General features: G+C 38.5%; 1 protein-coding gene across 1 annotated transcript in view; it reads left to right on the forward strand.

Annotated features, from left to right (window-relative positions):
- PDE11A (phosphodiesterase 11A) overlaps positions 1–21,316 on the forward strand; it is a 300,134-nt gene that overhangs the window by 241,786 nt on the left and 37,032 nt on the right. The window contains exons 15-17 of the mRNA XM_061608380.1: positions 8,766–8,866; positions 14,324–14,401; positions 18,038–18,101. Coding sequence (XP_061464364.1) covers positions 8,766–8,866; positions 14,324–14,401; positions 18,038–18,101 — 243 coding nt within the window. The remainder of the gene's footprint in view (positions 1–8,765; positions 8,867–14,323; positions 14,402–18,037; positions 18,102–21,316) is intronic.

Below are 21,316 nucleotides of genomic sequence, written 5' to 3' on the forward strand. Positions count from 1 at the left end.
TTGATAACACTCTGCGACCATAATTTAACTAAATATCTCTACGATAGAAGGCAGACTTTCCTAAATTACAATTTACCAATTTTTAGAGTTTTTGTAAATTGTGTTCCTCCTCCATGTCTGATACCGATTGCTCCAGTAAAAATTAGTCCTTCTTTGCAGAACAAAGTGGACATTATGGAAAGCCACGAAGTTCAATCTAGTGTTAAACTTAAAACGTCTATGGTCCGAGCTCACTTACCTCTAACAACTTTGTGTCAAACACAAGATACACCCAATTTAAATAACGAGAATTTTACTCCAGAAGAGCTATTATTGCTTGACTCATTCTCTTCCCTGTCTGCAGATGCAAAAAAAGAGATAATTACAAAATTGGAACTTCTATTAATGACTTTAAAGTCTCAAACGCCAAATAAACTGGATAGGGATATAAAACATGGGGATATTAAACTAGACCCAACCAGTCCACCCAATGATGACCATACTAATCTGGAAAATACTAATATTCAATCTTTAAAGAGTCCCTTAGTGGATATATTTCAACCAAGGTACTCAGCTAATTTTAGCACTCATCTCCCTTCTATAAATTGACCAACAGCATCTGCCCCAAATCGGAATTTGAAGCTAGTCTCGTGGAATATTGCCGGGTGGGTCAGTAAAATACAACTGCCAACTGTCAAATTTTTTTTATCTAAATATGATATTATTTTAATTCAAGAATCCTGGTCAATAGCGACTTCCCAGGAGGATCCCTCCGCCTGTGCAGCTCTGAGACGGGTTCCCGTCTTGGATGAAACTTTTTCAGTTTTAAATCCAGTCAGAAGGGTCTTTTTTGACTGGGGATAATTTCTTCCGGATAAGGAAGAAACGTGAGATCTCCCACACAGCTTTGTTGTGATTGTTGGAGACTGGATTTCGTCAGAATTGTCTGTGAAAGAAGGTCTTCCAGCAGCTCGGACGGAGCGCGGATTTCTAGCTAAGCTCAGCTGAATAAGTGACCCGTTTTTTTTTCTTTAAAGAAAGACGGACTAACAGGCAAGCATTCTCCTGTCTATGCTTTATTACTTTCTTATCTATACAGCTAAAGAGATTTGTCAGAGAACCAGCAATTAAGAAAACCTGGATGAGATAAAACTTTCCTTCTCTTTTACTCACAGAACTAAAGGGGAAGAAAATAAAAATAGCCTATCTTTTTTTTATTGCAAAAAGCTGACATGGAAAATAGCATTATAAAGATTACAACGGATGAGGGGTTTCTGATTGGAAGAGAAAGGAAAAATCTTTTTGATTTATAAGACTTTTGGGTAACACATGTCTGGGACTATTTTTTCTGATCTACTTTTTTTTGACGAATCTGCTCATTCCTTCTGCTACTAGTTATTTGGACGCTGTGAACTAAAGCTGTTTTTGCACTTCTGGGCATATAAGAGATAAGGGCTGTCTAGAGTGTGACGTCAGTTGGTTTGAAAGATTAACTCCTTTGTAACTGGATAAAGAAATAAACTGCTCTTTGCTTGGGGCATTGAAAATTGAAGGAGTTTTGTTCCTTTGGCTTTAAGAATGACAATTAAGAAGATCATGGATGTACAAGAAGGGACTTTATCTTTAGACATGTTTCAGAAAATAATGAATGGGATTAAGTCAATAAAACAAGAACTGAGAAATAATAGTCAAGCGTTGAGAATTGAATTTGATGAAATGAGACAGGAGCTGAAAGAAATTCAGGATTCTATGAGAAAGGAGAATAAAGATAGATCTGGAAAACCAAAAAAGGATGAAAGAGAAATTAAAGGCAAGGTTCAAACTATGGAGATTGGATTAAATATGGACATGGAAAAAGATTTGGATTTCCTGGCTGTGATGGATCCTGGAGATAAATATTACGGTTTGGAACTCAGCGCTGTCCCTGAAGGAATTGAAGAGATTGGAGATAAAGATATTATTGGTTCAAAAAAATTCCTGGACTGGAAGGATTTGATGGAACTTGAAATGGAGAAAGTTAACAGAATTAATCCCTGTTTTGTGTCAATGGAAAAATCTTCAAGAGATGTGCTAGTGTATCGTGTAAAAAAGAGGAACAGAGATGCGGCTTTGCAACAATACTTCAGTGATATGTTCGGAATTGATGGCAAGAAAATATCGGATAAAGGAAATTCCTATCAGACTCTTATTATATGACTATGACAGCAAGATTATTGGGTGCGTAAAGATGGAAGATGGAAGATGGAACCAATATGGATAATGGAAGAAAAGCAATTTGAAATTACTGGACTTAGTAGACTTGATGAGTTGGATTAATTGACATGTTTATCTAGAAAAAAAAATTGATGGACATATATCTCAAGGATTGGAAACTTCTCTTTGACTTTTTGTGGAAGAATAAAATGATATGATGTTAATGAGATTTGAAACCAATTAAGATAACCGCTGGAGGAAGGTGATTTTATAATCTATTAAGAGACAGGCTTGTTATATATTATAGATTTATAGCTGAACTATGACAAATCGGAAGTCAATATTTTTATTTTTTTTCTTTTCCTGTTGTGTTAGTTATTGATTTGTGTTTTTTCTTTTTGTATTGTTTTGGTTTTGAAAATTTGAATAAAAATTAATTGGAAAAAAAAAAAGAATCCTGGTCAATAGGTGATATATATTTGGATGGCTTTTCGGCTTTTACACTGGATGCTTTGCCAAGCACTAGAGGGGGAAGAGCCAAAGGAGGAGTATGTATCTTAGTTACCACCAAGATTGAAGCTGAAATTTATCCTTTGACTCCGCTTTTGGGCTTTGCAGCTGCAATATTATTAAAAAATTTCTGCATCACTTATCTAATTATAAATGTTTATATTCCACCTAACAACAATAAAAATCTGACTAAAAAACAATTTAAGAATCTAGAGACTTATATGTTAAAGTTGATAGATTCTTTTCCCGAAGCCACGTTAATTTTAGCGGGGGATTTTAATGCCAGATTGGGCTCCTCAGACAATGAATTTTACACCAAATTTCACTTAGAACCCCCTCTGTTAGATGGTACATTAAATATTCCTATGAGACAATCTAAGGATAAGGGCATAAATTATGCGGGATTATACTTAATGCAACTGTCTGTGAAGTTAAACTTGCTACTGCTGAATGGCCGTACAAATGGAGATTTGGAGGGGGAGCCAACTTATTTTACGGTCAGAGGAGCATCTGCTACAGATATGATATTTGTATCACAGGAAATTTTTGCTTTAATTGATTGCTGTAAAGTTCTAGCTCACCCCGAAAGTGATCATTTTCCTGTGATTTTTTCAATCTATGGCATCGGTGATTCCCCTTTTTTAGTCCAGCGTACTTTTGATGTAACGGAAGTAGATATACGCCCTCCTCGGATAAAATGGGTTCCCAAATTTCAGAAGGAGATATCTGATAGACTAAATTCCTTAGAATTAGAGACTATTAAAAATCAATTTATACTTGATTCTGATGATACGATGCCTTACCGCCACCTTTACCAACTGATAAGTACCATCCAAGATCTCCTTAGATGGGGTCTAGTCCCTACTTCAAATAGATCTAGTTATAGGAAGAATCCTTGGTTCGACCATGAGTGCTATGAACTTAAGAAACAAGTTAAAACTATACATCAAGATTATAAACTTCATGGAACTTCTGACTGTTTAGAAAAATTTAGAGAGATCAGGAAAAGTTTCAAGCAGCTAATAAAAATAAAAAAGAACCTTGCCCTGAGGCAAACGTGGCAAAGTCTTATACAGGCCTCAAAACTAAAAAATTCCACTATGTTTTGGCACATAATAGCCCAACAGTGGCCTAAATCTAATCTTAAATTAGACTGTGCCATTGCTCCAGTTGTTTGGGGAAATTATTATGCTACCTTATATCAAACCAACTCTCCTAATGAGGAGGTTTTATCAAGCCCATCAAACGAGCTTCCTATATGGCCACCTGTCACCATTGCTGAAGTCTTGGACCTTATAGATTCTCTTAAACTAAACAAGGCACCAGGGCCAGACAATATACCCCCGGAGATTTATAAACTAAATGCAAAATGGTGGGCTCCTTTTTGGCTGATTTATTTACTAAGATCAATTCCTCTACGGTTATTCCTGAAGGTTGGGGTGCTGCAATAATAATTCCCATCTTTAAAAAAGGTTCTCAACTGGACCCAGCAAACTATAGGCCAATAAGTTTGCTGAATATAATAACAAAGCTTTATGCCACTTCCTTATACAGGAAACTCTTGGATTGAGTAAACCAAATGGACCTTTTAGCTCCAGAGCAAGCAGGCTTTCGAGCTGGATGCTCTCCCTGTGATCACGCTCTGGTTTTACAGCACTTGATTTCAAATATAGTAGCTCTAAAGGTAGCGCTCTATTTACAGCCTTCGTTGACTTAAAAGCGGCGTTTGATACAATATCTAGAACAAGACTATGGCTGAAACTGCAAAATCTGGGAATAGATAGGCACCTATTAGCCCTGATACAAGGTCTTTATCAAAATGCTTCTTTACAAATTCGATGCAATAATAATGGTCACTTAACGAAACAAATTTCCACCTCAAAGGGTGTTAAACAAGGATGCGTACTTGCACCCTTATTATTTAACATCTATATAAACGCCTTAGTGACCACACTTACACCTATTTCATCGCATCCTCCGATGCTGTCCCATATCCCGAGATCCTGTTTATTATATGCAGATGATATAGTTCTGCTATCGCAGACTCCTATAGGCCTTAAAAGACTGATGGCGGCCTTAACATCATTTTGTCTAGAAGAAGAATTAATAGTTAAGCATCAAAAAACCAAAGCCTTATACGGTGCGGGACCACGATACCTTGCAGAACGCCTCTTCCGATATGAACCGGCCCGTGCACTACGTTCTGCTACGAAGGCCCTCCTCCGGGTTCCAACTCACAGGGAGGCCCGGAGGGTGATGACAAGATCTAGGGCCTTCTCAGTGGTGGCCCCCGAACTATGGAACAGTCTCCCCGAGGAAGTACGCCTGGCGCCGACTCTGCTCTCCTTCCGGCGCCAGGTCAAAACCTTCCTATTCTCTGAAGCATTTTAAGTTACACTGATTTACTTTTTAAAATGTTTATTGTATTGGATTGATGATTGTATTTTAGTATTATTTTGTTATTCATTGTATTTTTATGCTATTTTATGTTCACCGCCCAGAGAGCTATTGCTAGTCGGGCGGTATATAAATTTAATAAATAAATAAATAAATAAATAAATAAATAAATAAATAAAGTGCTAGTTTTTACTAAAAAAAAGATAGAACATATTTGGAGGATTGACAAACGCCCTATCGATCAGGTAAAAACTATTAGATACCTTGGAATCATTTTCCAATCATCAGGTTCTCAACAGCAGCATATCTCCTCCAGTCTGCTAAACACTAGGCGCACAACAAAGACCCTATTATCTTTTTTTCACACTAAAGGGGGTCAACTTGTTTCCCCGGCCAGGAAAGTATTTGCTGCTAAAATTGTTCCTCAACTTTTATATGGAACTCAAATCAGTACTTTCACGAACTTTACAAAGTTGGAAGCTATCCAAAATTCCTTTTTAAGATCTATATTAGGAGTCCCCACATGTGTTCCCAATCATATTCTGAGATTAGAATGTGGACTTCAATCTATAGAATCATGTGTATGAAAATTGAGAATATTATTATGGTTGAAATTGATTTTTAACCCCTCTGGGTTGGCCCCACATGTTCTTTCGGACAACCACCATTCGCTCTGGGAAAAAATGATCCACGATAAAATATCAAATTTAGGTTTATCCCCATCTTATATTTTACAATTGGGCTTTGAACCTGCTTGTGAACTAGTTAAACAACGACTTAGAGATATTGATTTTCAGCACCATTTACTTCTCGTCAGAAACCAAAAACATAACCCCAAATTTTGTACCTTAATGTCCTATCTCTCAACCTTGGAACTCCCCAACTACCGTAGAGTCTTTATGCAAATGAGATTAAATATTTTGCCATCTGCCATCCTTGATGGCAGATATAACAAAATTCCATATTCTGAGCGACTTTGTCCATGTGCTGAGGGAGAAATTGAATCTAACGAGCATGTTCTTCTTCACTGCACTTATTATTGTGATCTAAGAAGCAAATTAATCTTACCTATTTTATTATCTTTCCCAGGTAGGACTCAATCATTTTATTTAGATTATTTGTTAGGTGACCATTTATCGGAGGTGACCTTTGCAGTCGCCAAATTTACTGTAGCAGCCATCCAATACAGGAAATTAATGAAGAACCACCTACCAGAAAAATAAATTAGATAATGATATTAATGGTTTTAACTATGTATTGATAGGGTAAATACCGGATTGCTGATATTATTTTATTGTGATTTTACTGTATGATCTTTGGAATGGTCTATTGACTGTAACAATAAATTCAATTCAATTCAACAATGGCCCACAGACTGGAAGCGTTCAATCTACCTCACAATTCCAAAGCAAGGGGATCCCAGGGAATGCAGTAATTGTCAAACGATTGCCTTAATATCCCATGCGTGTAAAGATTCTATAACAAAGGCTCTTACCATATATGGAGCAAGAAATTCCAGATGTCCAAGGTGGATTTAGAAAGGGAAGAGGCACCAGAGATCATACTGCAAACATACGTTGGATAATGGAACGGACCAAGGAACTTCAGAAGAAAACCACCCTGTGCTTTATAGATTACAGCAAAGCCTTTGACTGTGTAGATCATGAAAAACTATGGAATGCTTTAAAAGAAATGGGGGTGCCACAGCATCTGATTATTCTGATGCTCAACCTATACTCTGCACAAGAGGCAATTGTAAGGACAGAATATGGAGAAACCGATTGGTTCCTCATCGGAAAGGGTGTGAGACAGGGGTGTATTTTATCAACCTATTTATTTAATCTATACACAGAACATATCATATGGAAAGCAGGATTGGACCAAGATAAAGGAGGTGTGAAAATTGGAGGGAGAAATATCAATAATTTAAGATATGCAGACGATACCATACTATTAGCAGAAACCAGTAATGATTTGAAACGAATGCTGATGAAAGTTAAAGAGGAAAGCACAAAAGCAGGACTACAGTTGACCATCAAAAAGACCAAAGTAATGACAACAGAAGATTTATGTAACTTTAAAGTTGACAACGAGGACATTGAACTTGTCAAGGATTATCAATACCTTGGCACAGTCATTAACCAAAATGGAGACAATAGTGAACAAATCAGAAGAAGGCTAGGACTGGGGAGGGCAGCTGTGAGAGACCTAGAAAAGGTCCTCAAATGCAATGATGTATCACTGAACACCAAAGTCAGGATCATTCAGACCATGGTATTCCCGATCTCATGTATGGATGTGAAGGTTGGACAGTGAAAAAAACGGATAAGAGAACAATCAACTCATTTGAAATGTGGTGTTGGAGAGCTTTGCACATACCATGGACTGCAAAAAAGACAAATAATTGGGTGTTAGAACAAATTAAACCAGAACTATCAGTAGGAAATGATGAAACTGAGGTTATCATACTTTGAACACATAATGAGAAGACATTCACTAGAAAAGACAATAATGCTGGGAAAAACAGCAGGGAGTAGAAAAAGAAGGCCAAACAAGAGATGGATTGATTCCGTAAAGGAAGCCACAGACCTGAACTTACAAGATCTGAACAGGGTGGTTCATGACACATGCTATTGGAGGTCACTGATTCATAGGGTCACCATAAATCATAATTGACTTGAAGGCACAAAACAACAACAAACATTAACCATGGGTTACTGTTATGTGCAAACCAGGCCAGTGTGTGACCATTCTGACTGTTTTTCCTGGGATACATCCTAGGACATCCTAAAAAGATAAACAGCAATACTCTCCATGTGGATTTGCATTCCTTCTGCACAAAGAACTGGGGGGAAAACTAATGTGTGCCTTGATTTCAGGTTTCTTTGTGTAATCTTTGAGTCAGAGGTTCAGTATCACTTTCCAGGAAAAACAATGATCTTGCCTTTTGCTTGAGAGCCCAAATTTCTTCTTGTATTCAATGTGTCACTGAAGTGGTACTAACTTACCCACAATGTTCCCTGCAAGCTTGCTTCTGGAATAGCAAAGCTGGGGCTCTCATTCATTAGTAGATTCTTATTGGGAAATGCACCTTATAGAGTACGCTGGGGCAGATAGCCAGAGTTTTGTTCCTGTACTATTCTTTGCACATGTACACTGCAAACCTGCAAAGAGTAGCACAGACATGTACCTGGAAAAGGGAAAGACTAACCTACAAAGAAATGTTTAATGCAATCCTTAGCATACTTAAAAGGAGAAAGTAAGATCCATTGAAACAACTGGGAATTATGTCTGTGTACACATCTTTCTCATTGGGCCAACAGCCTAACAGCAATCTGTTCTAGCCTGTAGACATAAATGTGTTGGGGGAGGGGGGGAGATTGCATAGTGTAGTTTTAAAGGCATTTGCAAAAATAAAATAGGAAGTATGCTGTTTATCAACTGCATATGTTAAATGAACATGTGTAATCCCTTTTTATTGCCCATAATTTCAGTCTAGCAGAAAAATCCAGGAAAACATCTTAATTACAGTGGTCGATGAAAATATTTTTGTTATGGTTTCACTATGAATAGTAAAAAGAGAGATTTGCCATAATAATGACACACATTGCAGAGTTATTGGAAAACCTTTCAAAAGCAGTCTATTGATTCTAAGCTATTTAGCTTTGCTATCTCTTTCATTATAGGGTCACAACATCTTTGCTAACTTGTCCTCCAAGGATTACAGTGACCTTATGCAGCTTCTGAAGAAGTCAATATTGGCAACAGACCTCACTCTCTATTTTGAGTAGGTATTGGCGTTTTCTGAATTTGACGAATGAAAATCCGAAAGAGCTATAGCCCCTAATGACCTTTTAAATACCAGTGAGGTCAAGGGGCACATAATACTAGCAGTTGCTATTTAATTATCATTTGAGTTATTTACTCTGCTGCTCATGCATTTTAGGCTTCTGAAAGTTTTACATATGTTATGTACATGTGTTTTTTTACTTTTTGAATGTACAACATAAGGTGTTTTTTTTTAAAAAAAACTTCACCTCCCTGATAATGGAAGAATAGCATTTGAGGAAACTAGGTTTTTTTCTTGCTTGCTGTTATGCTGGCTTGTTTTTGTTATTTTGCAAGGGGAATGTTCCAAGCTTGTAATGCCCCATCTCTATAATGAAGGTGCACAAATCCTGGAAAGCTGTACTACATGGACTGGATCCAGACTCAATCCAATACACACATACCTGGGAGTAAGTCCCATTGAACTCAGTGGAGCTTACTTCTGAGTAGACATGTATTGGATTGCAGCCTTAGTCAAGGTTAGAGCAGTCCCACTGAAATCTATGGGATTTAATCATGACTAATTTGTGCCCCATTAATTTCAGTGGGTCTATGGATCCAAACCCATGTTGTTGTTTTTCTGAACATGGGTAATATCCAAGTAAGTCATGTGCAAAGTAGACCCATTGAAATGGATGGGCTTAAGTATACTCCAAGTATGACTAACCTTGGATGTTGGATCACCCAATGTTGGATCACCCAATGTTTTGTTTGAACTAAATCAAAAGAACTTCTTGTCTCACTGGATGTGACTCTCTTCAAACATAACATTGGATGATATCCAACAATAGTCATACGTGAAGTAGACCCAGTGGAATTAATAGATTTAGTCTTACGTTCCTGCATGTAGATAACAAAAGACTGTTACCAGATAGTACTTTTAGTAGGAATGTTGTTGTTGGGTAAGACCAACATGGTCTTCAGGTGATATCTTGTGTGTGTGAAGCTGCCATTGCAGATCAAATCCCACAGAATATTCCCTGACACCTGCTTTTTCAACAGATACAGGTAACACATTCAGTTGCAAGTAGGCTTGACAACTTTTTTTCTGGCAGTGCTCTTATGTATTTAACAGCAATATAAGGTACAGAGATTTAACAGTTGAAGCAAGGCCTGACTGTAGATCTGAGGGGCCCTCAGCTGAGTGTCCTCTGGCACTAACTGGCCCTAGCAGTGCTAGCAGTGGGGAAAACAGTAGAAATATAAATAGGCTGTGAGCAGCACCATTTTAATTTCCCACAATGTCCCAGGGCATTATGTCAAGGGCATTATGAGAAAGTTAAATGGTGGTGTCTGACACTGACTGGAGCACCACCTGCCAGCAACAAAAATTAAAAGGGGAGGGCACAGGACAGGTGTCAGCAGTAGGCTTTTCCAGGGTACCATAGTCTCAGCAGCTTCTCAAGAATGCTATGTACTGATAATGGGCCTGGGTGATACTATATCTCATTCCTGAGGAAATGTTCAGCTGCTGAACTTTGGCTTGTCATGCAGCTGTTAAAGGCACAGGAAGAAAAACAAAGCTGACAGCCCTAGTTGTTCATGTTATATAAATCAGCCTCACTATATAAATCACTAGTTTAGATTATTTTAAAAGGGGGATTAGACAAATTCATGAAGGATAGGTCTATTGAGGGCTTTTAGGCAATTCAACTAAATGGAACCTCCATATTCAGAAACATTGTACCACTGATTACCAGTTCCTAGGGAGCCAAACGCAGGAGAGGGCTGTTTTCCTTCCAACCATGTTTGAGGCTTTGTGGGAAGCAGGATAAACCAGATGGTCTGATCAGACAGGCCCTCTCCCTGCTGAATTTCTGGCATGTAGAGTCCTTTTTGTCTCAGCAGGGATTTTAAAATAAATTTTCTTATTTTATTGTTAGTTTTAACCAATTTTATATTTACTGTATCTTTTTAACCTTACTGTATACTACTAAGATACTATGGTGTTGAGTAGTATTTAAAATGCTGAAATAAATCAGAATGTGGCCAGTAGTGAGAGGTGTGTCTAGCCTCAGCCACACACAGACACGCTTATGAACCTTTTTTTACCTTTATAATGTAAAAACAAGTTCAAGATGAGTGTGAGAAAGTCACATTTTGGTCACAGTTGAAGAATTTAGTAGTTTTTTAATTGTTATATATAGTATTGCTTAAGGGAGATAATGGGGGAAATAGAGTTTTCAAATGTGGAATTGTTTTCTTAGGAAATGTGTATTAAATTGCAGGTGTTTTTTATTTAAATAAAATAAGGAGCCATACACAGAAGCATCTTGTGTACACAGACGCAATGCAGAGTTGTATGTGAACAGCTAAGGATAAGATTGATTTGAAGCCTATGTGCCAGCTAGTCTGGGCTGTTAAAATTGTCATCACTGCAGTACTTCTTCCCAGTGGGGTTGTTAGGCCATAATGCCATGAATCTGCATGAGAGAAATGAATCTTCTTTTCTGGTTGTGTGACCTTGCATTGTTTTAGAAACATTTTGTAGCATGCAAGCACTTTGACAGGATGTTCAAAGCAAAATGCGAAAGCAAAAAAGATATTACTTGAGGCTTCATCAGCAGACTATATTAAATAAAGGGAAAGTTCAATCTCCATTTTTAAAAAGAACACAAATGGTTCTTTTCTCTCTCTTTAATGATTGACCTTAGGAGATCATTTGCCTTTGTTATGGACCATACTAATTATGAAATGGACTTATGGCTAGGGTTTTCATGGTAAGTGGTATTCAGAGGGGGTTTACCATTGCCTCCCTCTGAGGCTAGTCATCCCCAGCTGGCAAGGGCCTGCTCAGCTGGCCACAGCTGCACAAGCCAGCCCCTTCCTTGTCCGCAACTGCCAGCTGCGGGGCAACTAGGCTCCTTGGGACTATGCAGCTTGCCCACGGCAGCACAGATGGCAGGGCATGTAACCCCTGAGCCACTCACTGTGGGGGTGATCTTTAACTGGCCCTTAATGCCCAGGAGACACGAGCGAGGATTTGAACTTACAGACTCTGAACTCCCAGCCAGGCTCTCCTCCCCACTGTGCTGTACCAGCTCATACTAGTTATACCAACCCCATTATGGTTTATATAACCACCAATATAGACTAACCATCAAGGTGGTAATTGTAGTTATCATTGGGAGCAGCATGGGATGGTGGCAACCAAGCTGTTCCAGATGATATGTGAAAAGTCCCTGAGTCTAAGACAATACAGTGAATAGCAAGGCTTCAGGATCTTATTTATGAGGCTGTCTTTCAATAAGTTGTAAGGCTTAACACACTGTGATGTCCAAAAGTCATTTCACTGATGCAAGTCACTATGACAGAACTGGTCCCAGAGCATGGTCTGAAGGCACATGAGGCTACCATTCTGATGAAGGTTAGCAGGTTTGGATTAGTGCCTGGTGGGGTGACTGCTGGGCAGCCACATGTACACTGCATTGCGTTCCATGATAGAAGAAAGGTGGGATATACATAAATAATTTTTTTTTAATAATAATAAAGAAAATAAACTTTTCATGTGCCTCCTACGTCATCTGGCTTTTGCTGTGGAAGTCTGAGAGCTGATCTATGTGATGTAGGCCCCATGTCAAGGCTTCCAAAAATACATGTAGTGGCTACAACATTAATATTTACCATATTGATCCTCTGTATTATGTGGTGAGTCTTCATGCAAGCTCCAGAATTCACACCAAATAATTTACATAATAAGCTACATATCCTCTTCCAAAGCAGAAATTATTTTTAATGCCCTCTTGGCTCCTTTTTTGTCATACAACTCTATTATGAACTGATGTTTCCATCAATCTGATATTCTCATTGCACATCATCAAAAAGTCTCTATGTTTTGGTTTCTGTGAAATGAAAATGGACTGCCTTTAAATCAGTTCTGACTTATGGGAGACCCTATGAATAGGGTTTTCATGGTAAGCTGTATTCAGAGGTGGTTTACCACTGACTTCCTCTGAGGCTGAGAGGCAGTGACTGGCCCAAGGTCACCCAGGGAGCTTCATGGCTGTGTGGGGATTCGAACCATGGTCTCCCAGGTCGTAGTCCAGCACCTTAACCACTACACCACACTGGCTCTCTTGGTTTCTATAGGCATTGTTTAAAAATATGTTTCTTCCTAGAAATATTAAATCTCGTAATTTGATGCTAGTTTTCCTAACCATAAATTATAAAAATAACAAGAATAACAAAACCTGCCACCAAATAATTTAAGGCACCTTGATTTGAAAAACAAATCACATGCCAAGTATTCTCTTAATTTATTATCCCCGTTGTATCTCAACCTTCATCTCAGAGACACACACATGGGGTTATCCCATTTTATCCTCTCATCAACCATATGAAGAGGTTAGGTTGAGAGACAGTGGCTGTGTACACACTCCCGTTTACTCTGCATCCAGTGTGCTCCCACTGCTGGTTTGGCAAGTGGTGTTCACATGATGTTAGCCACAACATCTATCCTGTATGTGTCCTGTCGTTTCTGATGAAGTTCTGCGTTTTGATTATTATTATTATTATTATTAAATGTATTTATACCCCACCTTTTGGCCAAAGGCCCTCAATGCGGCAGAAAAATAAACACAAGTATGAAAATACATCAATAAAAGCAATACAATTTACAAAAATTAAACTAAATAACAAACAACATTATTAAGAAAAACAAATGTCCAAGAAAAATTTTGAACAAGTGAATTTAAAATGGATCACTCTGTCTTTGATGCATTTTCCCCAAGCCATCTTCAATTTAAGTTGAGAAAAAGGGAACGACCTAGCTGCCTTTTTACCTGGTCATGTGTACGCAGCCAGTTAGTGGCTCAACATTATTCAGTGAAATTTATGGCAAAGCATATCACACAAGTGCTCAGTACCAGGTGCATGCTACCTGGCTGGTTGTTGATCATCAGATGGCTTTTACACATAGCTTGGTTTTAACGCATCTAAATGGAAACAGTTTCAACTTCACACATTGAAAGTCACTGGCTATGATCACTTAGCACATGCAGTCATGCACATGACTAAGGGCCAGGGAAGGTTATACCACTTTGGGGAGCTGGGCAACCTCACGTATTTCTAAAATTCAAACATTTATTAAATATTATTCTATAAAGACAGAGGCATATCTGTAATTACATCCTTGTTGTTGCTAGTATGTAATCAGGAGACTATGAAATTGATGGACTATTGCAAAAACCCATCCTGCAAGTATAATTTTTTATGTGAATATCTGGAGTAGGGGCACGCTGGTCCCCAGGGGTATCTGCATTGATGGGAACAGAGAGGTAAGGGCCAGTTCAGTACTTTCTGCAGAGGCGTATATGTTTTAGGAAGGGCAATTTTTTCATACAAAATGCTAGCGAAAGCATTACAACTAAGTCTTACATATTTTTTTGTTTCTTTCCACTGATATATTTTGTTGTAGGAAGAGGACTGAATTTTTTGATCTTGTCAACAAAGGTGATTACAATTGGAATGTTATGTGTCAGCGAGAGATATTCCGGTAAGTGAGACCTCTCTATGGGATACAGAGTATTTGATTAACAAGGTTAGCATGGGAATCTAGACTGTTTGCAGTAACAGAAGACCATATTCCTAACAGTCATCTAGACGTTTAGAGCTAGCCAGTGATATGGTTAAGATTGCCCAGCAACACTGCTTTGTGCACGTCTGTTGCCCAAAGAGCCTCTCCAAAACTAGTGATCCCTGCCTGAGATGTAATGCTTAAAAATGTTCACCACTGATTGCTGTCATTGCACTTTTAATCTCTGCCAGATACCCCTGGCACTCATGGGCAAGAGTGTGGAGATTCTTAATATGATTTTCATGATTACTGCATTAAACATTTGTGAGGTTGTCACTAAGTAGTCAGAGGTTGCAGAGGCTGTGCTTATCCAGGGTTGATTTCCTTGTGGAAGGAGAGAGCTCTGGAGGCGTATGACATTTTTGGTAATATTTGGGCTTATTTGCAAATACACAAGTTGGGCATAGGTAGAGGCAGACAGCATAGCAGCTCTACAAGCAGCAAATCCAATGCCTCATGTCGGATGCCCAGTGAGGCCACCATACTTATATTTTTTTTAAGTTTACAGCACATTCACTCTGTTTCTCAGTCTCTCAAACTGTGATTTCTCTGTCTCTCACTGTCGCAAAACCTGTTTCTATTGTTCCCTGTTGCATGATCTTTAACTGGAACAGGGGAAGCATGCCACTTACCCCACACTGTGTTTGGTTTCTCCCATTCCAAAGTCAAGGGAGATCCAACTATTTACTGTCTATTGGGAAAGGAATTTCCCTGGCAAATATAATGTATTCCTCAGTTCATGTGCTAGAATTCTGCCCAATTCGGATTTGGTACCGATTTTTCCATTAATTTGCTTATTTGATATCATTGTGGATCAGATTTTTATGTAGTGATGTTCCATGACTATTTTGAGAAATTGATTTTTTAAAATCTGCATCTACAATATTGATATTAATATAGTTATTTTATATATATTTCTTTCAATTTATCAATATTTCCTTTAATTTACCAACATTTCATTTCAAAATATTAATATTTCCTTTTAAAATATTGATATTTCCTTTAAAAATATTGATGAAAATGGACTGCCTCCAAGTCAATTCCAACTTATGGCAACCATAGTAAGCTGTATTCAGAGGTGGTTTACTATTGCCTTCCTCTGAAGTTGAAAGGCCGTGACTGGCCCAAGGTCACCCAGTGAACTTCATGGCTGTGTGGGGATTCGAACCCTGGTCTCCCAGGTCGTAGTCCAGCACTCTAACCACTACACCACACTGGCTCAATTGATATATCAATATTTTTTACAAGGGGAAAAAAACTGATTGGTAAAATCAGAGACTTGTGGACAAAGAACAAATTCAAATTGATACCAGCCTGTTAGGTTGGCAGAATGCTTTTGAACCAGCACTGGCTAATGGATCCCATCCCTAGCCCACAGCTGAATTGTGTCACCCAACATGGTCATCCTAGAAATAGCACCATATAGCAGTATAAAGTTAATGGCTTTGTACACACTTACCCAATTGTAGTGCAAAAATGTAGTTTTTCTCTATACAGAATTGTTCATGTTCATCTCAACATGTTGCTTTCAATCTATATTGATTGTAGACTCTGTTGTCCAGACGGGTGGGTGTGGTTACTTGATAGGTATTTGAAAATCCTCCCCTTGCGGTCTTGGTATACACCCACCAACAACGTCATTGGGCAGGTGTGGATATACCCCCCCCATTTCTGGGACTTGCCTACATTTTTTCAAATGGACACACTGTGGGATAATGCACAAATCATCTGCAATGAGCTTTTATTTTTTGAATGAAACCAGTTTGTCAAGAAGCACTTTTCAGTGGCAAAAGTATGCAAGAGGTCTAGATTATGTGTGGACTTGGCAGAAAAAACAAGAAATCAGTCTCCATGGATTCTATAATAAAATGTCATGAGTATGCAGCCAATGAGTTCCTAGAAATCAAGCTGCCCAAGACGTTTCGCCATGCCCATTTCTGTCATAGAAAAGCTGCTTCAAGATGGCCGAGTTTTAAGTGGAGTAGCAGCAGAGATCAGGTGGGAGATTAGGTGTTTTAATCTTTTGTTGCCCCTTGCTTTTCTATTGCAACTCCCTTTCATTGCTTCCTCCCCTGTGGCATTTCAGACACATAGTTTACCTTCATGGGATGGTGGTGGGGAGTGGCTTAGGTGGGGAGTTGCAGAAGAAAAGGGATGGGTGGCAGGTATGTTTAGGATCCCCTCCTTGCCCATCTAGTCTCTATTGAAAAGTGCCACCTTCAAGCAGCTCTTTTGTTACATACATTGTTAACATTTAGTTAAGTTACAAATGGGCAACCTGTTCGTTTTTTTTGCAGAGGGTCTCATTCCCTCTGGTGTAATCTGTGGGAGAGGTTGAAGTTACAAATGGGCACAGCCAGACCCAAAAGTTAGTGGGCCACCCATTTTCTCTCTTTTTCTATTGGCCACTTCTCTCTCACTCTTTCTCAAACTGTTTGTATAGGTAAGAGGAGAGCCCTAGTGTTCTCTTGATGCTGTAGCTGTTGCCTCAGGCAGGTCTTGTATCACTTACAATGCCTAGTACATACACATGCCCTCCCTACATGCACACATCTCTCCTCCCTATATGTCAACCAGCAGATGGGCATGGGGATCCCAGTCTGTTCCACCCCATCAGTCTCACCATTGTAGACTCGCAATTCCTTAGGGCATCCTTGTACAGTTCACCAAGAAACTTCAGGAAAGAGTAAAGACTTTGGGGATACATAATAGCAACATTCTGCAAGTTTTCTCATATGGGCATAATCACACAGTTGTGAACGGAGCTATTCATGCAATGGGAAAGATTCTTGTGTTTTAGCTGAGACATAGGTCATTTCCTATTTTTCCATGTCATTTCACTCATTCCAGGTTTTAGAGCTAGGGCAGTATATATGTCACTTCTTTATTTCCAGTGTCCTTCCTTTTTTCGTTTGGGCTTTCTCACAGTTTTATCTGCATCATGTACTGTACAGAAATGCTTTCTCCAGCTGAGTACTTTCTTTCTCCCAATACTTATAAAACATAATTGTCACCAGGTATTAAACTACAGTGAAACAGTGTAGTCCATACTGTAAATCTTGGTATTTTTATGGCAGATGAATCGTAGAAACTGCTTAAACAGTGTCTGGAATGCCTCTCATGTTTATAGCTTTTCTCTTACCACAGTAGTCATTAGTAGGCAAATAGATTAGCTCTGTCTGTATTTATTATGTAATAACTCCTTTTCTTACATCATGGCAAAAACCCAGCTGCCCTGTATATTATAAATATTACTTTTTTAGTCAAAGTGCAGCAAAATTAGTAGTTAGTCTGCAGTAATACATGTTTCTTTTGTAGCACTCAATGGATAGCATTGAAAATTCATTAACTTATGATCTATAATGTATTAGGTCTTCTATATCTAATGGCATAAAAACTGTGCTGACTGTTGAAATTCAAAGCTGTGCCATCCCTTTGGTAAGGGGAAAAGGTGCTAATTCTGGGTCTTTAAAACAAATTACGTAGTCAGGCTGAATTTGTTTAGAAAAGCAACAAAGGTTTTTTCAGCTTGTATTGTTCATTTCTTTTTTTCAGATCAATGCTAATGACAGCCTGTGACCTTGGAGCTGCGACCAAACCGTGGGAGATTTCAAGACAGGCAAGTCATGATTAATAGCAGGGCAGGGAAGAGAAGGTACTGATGCAATGGTTTTTCCAGGACCTGACATGGAAGGGGCCAAATCTGCAACTGAATTACAACAGTATTGCTACATTTAAACATAGCACAAGTTTTCTGCTAGGCATGGTGTATTGCCCAATTGTTTTGTTGTTCTTGTTTACTTGATGGCCCTGAGCAATATTAAGGCATCTGAAGAACACCTGGTTCCATAACCACAGTCCCAAGATTAACTCTTCCACTTCATATAAAAAAACAGCAAAACAAAAGGGAATATCTAATTATTTTGTTGACAGCTCCTGAACTTCCTCCTTACCACAAAATGTTGAAGGCAAAATTCTTAGTATGGATCTTTGTAGATCTTCAAAAATGTTACTTATGACAATTTTTGGGAATGTCTAGAAGCCTACAGAAACCTTTATAGAGTTGGCAAAAAGATATTTTTATATTTTAAAATATCATTTTGGTCAGACTAGACATTTGAAAGAGGCTCCATGTATCCTCTCACTCCGAAGTCCAAACCACCTATTTGATTAACTTCCAACTCAAAGAGACTTGTTATTTAATATCTGTCAACTAAAATCCTCATTGATAGCTACATTTAACAATAATATCAAACTGTTGATATCCCTTAGGAAGACTATCTAGCAGCTGCCCATGAGCCTCATGTCTTCTGTGCAGGATATGGCATTGGTTTTTTTTAAAAGAACTGTGCTTCACCCATTTTTAAATATCCTCCTTCTAGGATTGTGCTTACAGTACTTCATTTCTCATTAATGTTGGCATGCTTATAGATTGATTTAGATCCTGACACAGAGCAGGTTTACTTGGAAGCAAATTTCTCAGAAATTAGAATTTTCATCTTAGTATGTATGCTTAGGACTGCAACTTGGAGGGCACATCTATGGGACAGCAATCTTACCCTGTCTGGTGAGGTTGTTAAAGATATGTCCATGCTGTTTGTTAGAAATTTCCAATTTTATTTTGGGAAAGAGATGAAAACATGTTTTTCAGAAATAGTTAATGATTTTTCTCATAAATTGACTGCTGTATGCCATGAATAGATGGTGCAGGAGTTTATTTTCATGGCATAGAGTTCAGCCTTGTGGTTTTCTTTCTACCCCCATCTCACTCCTGTCAATCTGAAGTGACACAATCTAAGAACAGTTTTGCCACTTCATCTGTTTTTTGTGTGAGCTGGGCCTCAGCACGGTTGCCTACACATGCAGCAGAATAAGGAGACAGAATCCTGATGCATTAGAGCAACTTTTCCCAACCTTTGGGTCCTCAGATGTTACTGGACTACAGTTCCCATAATTCCTGACCATTAGGGATATGCTAGAATTCCGCCCAGTTTGGATTTGGTACTGAACTTTCCATTAATTTGCTTATTCTCAATCGCTGAGGATTGGATTTTAATATACAGAATTTCCACAGCTATTTTTGAAAATGGACTTTAAAATAAATCTGCCTGTAAAACATTGATTGTAAGAATGAAACTATTTATAAAAGAAATACTGATATTTCCCTCAAAATATCAGTGTTTCCTTTTAAAATATTGATATTAATATCAATATTTTTCCAAGCAGAAAAAAACATGGATTGGTAAAAGCAGCTGCTAGCGGATACAGAATGAACTTGAATTGCTGCCAGCCTCTTAGGTTGACAGAATGCTTTTGAATGGCACCGGCCAATGGATCCTATCATACTGACCACTGGCCATGCTGGCTGGGGCTGATGAGGGTTGTAGTCCAGCAACATCTGGGGGACCCAAAAGCCGGGCAAGACTGCATTAGAAGACATTTTGCTGCTGCAGATGGAAAATTTTAATGCTCCTCCATGTAACTTCCCAGGAAGTTAAAAAGTAAAAAACAAAACAAAACCACTCTGGTTTTATACAGTTTGTTCCCTGCTTCGCTTGTTTTCTACTTGCAGGGAGATGTTTTCATAGGAGGTTATCCAAAAATGATTCCATACCTACAGTCTAAATTGGTAGAGTTTTTTCTGCCACCTCAGGATTCTACAATATCATTCACTGATGTATAAAGCCTGTCTTAATGTCAGCAAAACAAACAAACAGCACCCGGCAAGAGGAAAGAAGGTGCAAGCTGACTACTAGTACTTATGTGCCCCACAGGATGATGGCTAGGATAGCATTGATCAAGTAAGCTACAAATTATATTATGCTACAGGAACTGGCCTTTTCAGACAGCTTATGATCTCCCATTATATTTTCAACAGAGATCATAATATGTGTGCTCACATGTTAGCAACAGAGAGAACATTAATAGCCATGGTGCCTGTTTATGCCAAAGTTACTTGCTGCAATACTACATTTCCTCCCCTTCCTACTTTTTGTTGTTTTTTAAGCAAATTGTTGAAGAAGCACAACCTGAAAATCAATTAAGTTTAACTTTGTGGAAGAACATTGCATAGTTCCAGAAGCTACTCATGTATCCTCAGCTTTATTTCAATTAAATGTATAGCCTTACACATCTTGAAGGCAAATTAAATCAATGAAGTAGATAAAACATTACAAAAGGGTTAGAACAATCTTAACCTCTGCTCATAATTAGATGTCCATGTGCAACCAAGATATATGGAGATGACTCTTAAATAGGAAAAATATTTTTAAAATCCAGGCTACATTTATTTAATGAAGCTGTTTTACAGGTTGCTTCTCACAATATGGTTACCATGAGGAAGTAGCTTAAAACTACCTCTGCATGGTACTTGCTTTCAGAATTATCCTTCACGTGGATAGGAAGGCCAGCCTTTCCTATGTGGTTTGTCTTCATATCAACACAATGTCCCACCAGCAGCATGGAAATACAGGAAGCTGCCTTATACCATCAGATCATCACTCAGTATTGTCTACACTGACTGGCAGCAGCTTTCCAGTGCTTCACACAACAGTTTTCCCAGTTATACCTGAGACACTAGGGATTGAATCTGGGACCTTTTCCATGCAAAGCATGTGCTCTAGCACTGAGCTATGGCCCTTTCCACAAAAGATTCTTGGTGGAGGACTTATCTGTGAAGTGACTCCATATAGTGATAACAAAGGAAACAGTTATCTGGGCTTCAGTGACTATGAAGAAAGCACTGGCATCAGTCTATATCCCCACAGGTCATGAACACTTTGCAAGTTGTTTTCAAAGCTACATTTATTTATCCATATAGAGCTAGAGGGAATA

Source organism: Rhineura floridana, chromosome 2, assembly GCF_030035675.1.
Source record: "Rhineura floridana isolate rRhiFlo1 chromosome 2, rRhiFlo1.hap2, whole genome shotgun sequence".
Classification (NCBI taxonomy): Eukaryota; Metazoa; Chordata; class Lepidosauria; order Squamata; family Rhineuridae; genus Rhineura; species Rhineura floridana.